The sequence below is a fragment of the Olea europaea genome, chromosome 13 (genome assembly GCF_002742605.1).
Source record: "Olea europaea var. sylvestris chromosome 13, O_europaea_v1, whole genome shotgun sequence".
NCBI classification, from domain to species: Eukaryota; Viridiplantae; Streptophyta; class Magnoliopsida; order Lamiales; family Oleaceae; genus Olea; species Olea europaea.
The window spans coordinates 12,379,675-12,386,504 of NC_036249.1; the positions used below are offsets into that span (position 1 = coordinate 12,379,675).

General features: G+C 32.3%; 1 protein-coding gene across 1 annotated transcript; it reads right to left on the bottom strand.

Annotated features, from left to right (window-relative positions):
• Window positions 1-717: 717 nt before the first annotated feature.
• Window positions 718-1,562, bottom strand: LOC111407632. Its single transcript, XM_023037246.1, has 2 exons — window positions 1,324-1,562; window positions 718-1,252 (listed from the first exon to the last, which is right to left on the bottom strand). Exons 1-2 carry the CDS (start codon window positions 1,478-1,480, stop codon window positions 900-902), a joined length of 510 nt encoding a protein of 169 aa, XP_022893014.1. The 5' UTR covers window positions 1,481-1,562; the 3' UTR covers window positions 718-899.
• Between the last annotated feature and the right edge of the window lie 5,268 nt (window positions 1,563-6,830).

The following is a 6,830-nucleotide window of genomic DNA, read 5'->3' on the forward strand; positions in this document are numbered from 1 at the left end:
TTACCTTAACGGGTGTTTGAAAGAGCTTTTACAAAGTCTCATTGAATCATATTCCTCTTAATACTCTTTTAAATAAAAGAAGCACCTTTTATAAAATTAATAGAATGAGTTCAATAATAATTTTTGGATCTCAAAAGTCATGCCAAATACATCTTTATAAAAATATGAGATGTTTTGATGCCTTTCAAACATATGTGAAATCCATAATTAGGTGTTACTTCAATTAAATGCCAATTATATACGAGGGAATGAATCCTTGTATTCGGCTGCCTCTTGCTTTTTGGACATATCAAATGTCGATGCGTATCTAAAGTAAAAACAAAGCCATTTAAGATCATGTATTAGTCAAATGACTATTACTTTAGAAAAATGCTCGGTAGAGTCGTCTAGAATGACGAGCCGATTCACAGTACTAAAGAGTTTGTTCTGAACTTTTTATGAACTCAAAAGGGTACCCTAAAATATGTGGTGTTTAGTGGGAATTAAAATTAGATATTGTTAGTAAATTGTGATAGAAGTTTTTTAAATGTGTAGTTGAAAAGTTATGGGACTCGTGGTGTCAAAAAAGAGAGTAAAAAAGTAAATAAGACCCGACTCTTATTTTTATTTTTTAAATTTAATATTTATTCAAGAAATAAAATATAACACAAAATGAAAATAGTTTATTCCCGCCTCATCCGTGTCCCTATTGTGAAACAGCAAATGCCTGATAATTGCATATTGGAATTCTGCCTACTCCATTGATAACAAATCTCAGCATCAAAATTGAATGAAACTGTATTCTATCCAATCACAACACAAGTTTATAGTTCAATTTGTATTCTGATTCATTAAAAAAAAAAAAACACTGTACTTGCAGACATAAAATACTGCTGCTAACTTCTTCTTTTTCCTCTCTACTAATGAAAATGGGGATAATTCGATCGAGTCAAAAAGTGCAAATGTCGACGACCCCTTCCTTCATAGCAATGGTATTTCGATTTTCCGACCGCAGAATATCGAGCCACGGGGCGTCCAGAGGGAAAATCGAAACATGAAATCGGAGAAGACGGAGGAGATATTTTCTTTACGGATATAGGAAACAAAACGGCTCTGATTTTCTCTCCCGGGGAAGCTCCATCGTACTCTTCTATCAAAGCCTTAAGCTCTTGGTCGGATTTGATTGAAACCAACTCATCCAAATCATGGTTCGGTAATTTACACTTTAGATCCACCAAACATCCGCACGAGTCTCCAAATTTCACCATCAACTCTGTATAAATTCCAAAATTATTTCGATTTAACCAAAACGAAAAGCAAATGTAAAAACAAAAAGCAACTGACCTGCAAATGAAATGGACCGATCGACTGCGAGGACTCTAGTATGACCACCCTCATAGCGTAGTAGCATGCAGTCACGCCCTTTAGTCGATCCGGGAACAATTCGACCTCCGTAACTGTACAGGAATTTGATAGTATCCGCTGTCGAGGCTTGATTCATGATAGAATTTAGTAAGAGAGAAATAGTGAAAAGAGATAAAAGTTTCTTTTTAGAAGGAGAAGAGGCTGAAAATTTGCAGCTTCAAGATTCCAAGGAGAGACATGAGGCGTATTTATAGAACTTATTGAGTAATGAGGATGGATTTTGATTATTCTTAAATTCACCTTTTCATTTCCATAGGATTTCAGAATCAATGCAAGACCGTGTTTGGTTGTACATCTATATAATAATAATAATAATAATAATAATAATAATAATAATAATCACATCAAGGGAAAATTATTTTTTGACGATTCTAGCCCTACTACAATTCAATTATTTCAATTATACATTCCTTTTGTTTTTCAATATATATTTAATTGAATGTTAATTATTACTATAAATGCATGTAAATAAATAATTGAATTGTATGAGAACGATCAAATTCATTCATGAACATAGAATTTAATTAATTTGAATCAATGAATATAGAAAAACAATAATTAATATACATTTAGATAAAGGGTGTGTACGTGAAACAACGTGAAATTTAAATGAATATAGAAAAAGAATAATTTATATTCATTTAGACAAAGGATGCATATATGAACCAACATGGAATTTAATTAATTTAAACTAATAGATATAGAAAATAATAATTTATATACATTTAGACAAAGGGTGTTATACCATAGATTAAATGAATAATATCAAAAATTAATAAGTGTACATGAACTTGAATAATTTATCTACTCCTATAGTAATTGATGAATAATTTTTTTACTCCTAGAATAATTGAATAGCCCGCAAAATATATAAATTGTACATGAACTCGAAGACTCGACATGATATTTAATATATCTATCAATAAACGTTAATTACTATACATGCACATACATAAATAATTGAATTGTAGTACTTCTAGATTAATTATATAGCCCCAAACATGTAAAGTGTATATGAACTTAAAGAATTAATTGATTGAATTATAGTAGGGTATATATAAATAAATGTTTATTATTATACATGCATGTAAATAAATAATTGAACTGTGCAAAAAGTTCATTTCACATAAACAATTTTTAACTATTTTTTATATTAGTGCATCTTCAAATATTACTTTTACGGCACTTATAAAATATTTCAGAATTACGTGCAACGCACGTTCACCTGTAACTAGTAAGAAGAAAAGAGAAAATTGGAAATAAAATATACACAATACTGTTTGTGCTCAAAAGTAAATTTTTTAGCTTCTTTGCATATTGATTACTTTTAAACACAGCCAAACATGATAAAAGATGAATCATTTCATGAAATAAGAATTTTTTGCATTTATCAAGGTTAAATTTAAATTGTTCGAGGAAGATTAAAATATTGAGTAAAAATATATACATAACTCCACAATTCCACTGAAGTGGCTGAGAAGTAGTACCTCTTTATCTACCTGGTGGCATAAGGCATTCCTGCTACTCCAATGAGCGTGTGTAATCTGAAAAATGAGGACTGGACTTTCTTCCCAATTTTACCTCTAACGTGAGAATCAATATACGATGTTAGATAAAAAAACAAGGACAAATTTCAGATAGCCGAAGTATTCTCTGTCATACCTATTTCGCCCTTTGACGTATTTATAGATGCTGGAAGTTGGGTTGTTACAGTGCCACGTGTTTCACGTAGCCTTTCTCACTACTCTCACGTTCTGAGTGGGGAGTCTTCAACTTCCGGCCAGTTGGTTGTACCTATGATAACTGTTACATGAATCTTATCAATTCATCAACGATTTTATGGTTAAGTGCTGAAATGGCCGGGTCAGTAATTTCATGCCGATTGACGGTCTTGTGTAGAGGTAGAGCATTCATGTTTGAATGAGGAATCAAAATGAAACCTAAGTGATAGTTAATAAAAGAGTATCTTATGTAAGTGATTGTTTTTCTGATGGGATCAGAACGGAATAGAAGAATGAAATGAGAGAGGAGAGAGAGAGAGAGAGAGAACATTTTTTTGGTTGAAGAAGTCAAACTAGATAAACGAGAAGAAGGGTGAAAATCAAATGCGGATTTCAGAACGAAATGTTTTGACATAAACAGTATTACATTTTTCGTTGAATTCTATCATTTTTTGTGAAACAGAATTTTATCTCTTTCATATGCACAATATTGGAAGTTTTCTTTTCTTTTCTTTTTTTGGAGGGTGTTTGAGCTCCACTTTAAAAAAAAAAATCATTTTAGAATAGTAGATTAATGATAAATGTGTGGTCCAAAAATACGGAAAATTTTTTTATTTACGTGTAATATTATTTTACTGAATAATGTGTAGCTGAAAAGAAAAAAGAGAAAAAAGTATTTTGGACCATTATGACTGAACAAAAAGTTCTCTCATAAGTAACTAACTTCTTTTTTTCTTATTGTTTTTTTCCACTAAACTCATTTTGATTCATCATTCAAACAAAGTCAGGATTGATTTTAATCGAACCCATTTAGAGTCTTTAATTCATTTTATCTTAGTAATTGATCACAGTTCGATTTTATTTTGTCATTCATATAGAATTTTGTAAGAGCATCTCTAAGATTACTATGGATGCCATGCATTCATATTGATTTTTTACTCGCCATTTGAGTCTGATTTAAAATTATTATTTTTAATTGGTTTGAAATGCCAAAATTATTAAAATAGCATGTTAATTGGATTAACGTGCCAAGAGGATGTTTGGTAAGGATTAAAATTAGATTTTTTAGGAGATTGTGATAGAAGTTTTGAAATGTGTGATTGAAAAGTTGTGGGATCAATGAAAGATATAATTAATATTGATTGTTTTATTTTGAATTAGATTAAAATCAAATTTTAATCGAAATCAAACAAACTACAAGATGATAATTATTTAATTGAAAACATAACAGTTTTTAGTTGGGACAAGCCGATCTCACGGTTGACCAACGGTCTCCTTGGCCACAGAAGTTTTTTAGGCCCCCATTTAATTTTCATTCTTTGGCCACAAAAATGAAAAATATGGGGGAGTTACTTCAAGAATTGGATGACCATATGATTACTGTAATTTCTTCTTTTTGGGATAATGTTCATGCAATGAATGGGATTTCATAAATTCTGCATTGTAGGAGTCTATGAAGTTAATAAGATTTTTTCAATGGGATTTTAGTAAATTCTGCATTTTAATGATATTCTACATTTTAAGATGCACATCTAGCATATTAGTTGTAAAGTTCATGGTTTGATGGCTTCTTTACAATTCTAATGTTCAATGTAATTGAATTATGCAATTTGCCCTAAATTTAATCTCAGCTTACAATATTTTGTGCTTTATTCCCAACTTATGATGCTAGGAAAAAATCAAGGAGTACGTCATAGTTGTAGAGAAAATGGACATTATTTTGTAGTCTGTTCAGCGAAACGTCGTTGCCCATGGTACGACCATGCATTCGTCAAGTCTTTTAATGTGGAGAAAGAGAGCAAGAACAAAGGTAGATTATTCAATACCTGTACTACAAAATGTGGATATTAGAAGTGGGTCGAAGATGGTGAGACGAGCGGTGACTCAAGTGCAATTAGCAGGACTTCGAAGAATCATGTGACGAAAGAAGGAGCTGAAGAACTATTTTCCACATTTCAATCTTGATGCTGATAATCTGATCAAAAGGATGTGAAGACTTTCAACACGACAATGCACAAAGGAAGAGCAAATGCGGACGAAGATAAGAAAGGAAATGGACATGAAGGAGTTGCAGTAGTTAAATGTAACGACCTTATCTTACTTATGTATTTGATGGATGTATAGTTTCATTGGAATGTAGTAGTTAAGTAATTTCATTTTGTAATAGTAGTTTCTGTATGAAAACTTTATTTCCTGTGTGTATATGGTAGTGCTGTTTATTTTTATATGTATGTATTATCATGGCTATGCAAGGGTATAATTTCTTGTAATTTGTAGGAGGTTTAGTTCATTTCCCTTACATTGTCTAAATAGGAAACTCAAAAGGTCATCATGTTGATGACATGGCATATTCTATTTTATGGCATTCAAAATTTAAGCTAAAAATTGTCTTCTGATGTATGGAGAATATTTAATCTCGAGCTTTTAGATATTACTTGGATTTTCTGTTTAGCAAACTTATAAGAGTTTCGAGTTTATTTTCTTGATATTTTACCACCAGTTGATGTAGGATTAGAAGAGGAAGTGGACAAGTTGTGAGTGGTGATAAATGGGTGGTTTACACTCCCAAGAACCTACCTTTGCAAGGTTGAGCCTGTGCAACCCAAGTATTTTGCATTAGTTTTCTATGACACTAACATTTGATGAAGTCGTCTGGTCTAATTAATTGTCTGTATATTATGAGTCTGGAAATGGATCAATGGATGGTGGTTTGGTTTCAATTAGAGATTCAATATCAGATTTCATTCTCACTCAATGTACCATGTAATAGACCAGTTAGGCATTTCATTGACGTCTCAAACTGTGTTGAGGATTCTGATTAAATCTCTTTGTTGTGCACCCCACAACAAAACAACAAATGCATTACAGCACATCACCACCACCGGCCATCGAAAATCAATGTCCAAAAAACCAATTGCGTTATGCATTGCCTTATCCTGATTGATAATTATCCCATTAGGAGCTTGGTCATTCATGTACTACAGCCATGTCCGAAAAAGCTACAAAAATGTATCGGTATCCTCGTTTGATATGAGCCCACATTCGAGGAGTGTCGATTGTCCATGATGGTTCACTTCGACAAAAGGAGTGAACGACATATCATACTTGTTCGTTAGATATGTGGTATGAAATGTGATTACATCACCAAACTCTATACATGCCTGCCGACTCCTATTATCTGCTAGAAAATATTCTTCAGACACGACTGTTCGCCAAAATCAATACTGAAATAAAACCCTAAGCATCGTGCTTGCATAATAGAAAAGTATGACCGTATTGCCATGGTGTCACCTTCTCCAAGTCTTAACCTCCTAACTTGTTCAATGTAGTTTTACAATCCTTCTTGTCACAGGTCATATTTTCATATCCACCTGTTTCAACAACTGCAGAGTTGAAACTTTTGTACAATGGTATTTCTGCAACGTCATTTACTTCAAGCCGATGTTTCACTTGTGCACTTAATCTTTGTTGCATCGATATAGTTTAGACTTCGAAGGACTTGTTTTATGATTGTGATTGATGTGTACTCTGTTCATTCGCCATATTCCATTAATATTTGAACATGCAGCCAGTCTAGCTTTACATCCACTCTGCATCATAGCTTCTGGCTTCAGAGAAATGCTTGTGTTATTGATTTTTTCCCTTCGAGGCTATAAACAAATGTAACATATCGTAGAACTCCATCATCATTCTTTTTGGAAACTT

Excerpts from the sequence above, each read along its gene's own strand:
- LOC111407632 (XM_023037246.1), bottom strand. The coding sequence starts at position 1,480 with ATGAATCAAGCCTCGACAGCGGATACTATCAAATTCCTGTACAGTTAC. Across the intron at positions 1,253-1,323 it reads TCGGTCCATTTCATTTGCAG|AGTTGATGGTGAAATTTGGA; the intron begins GTCAGTTGCTTT and ends GAATTTATACAG.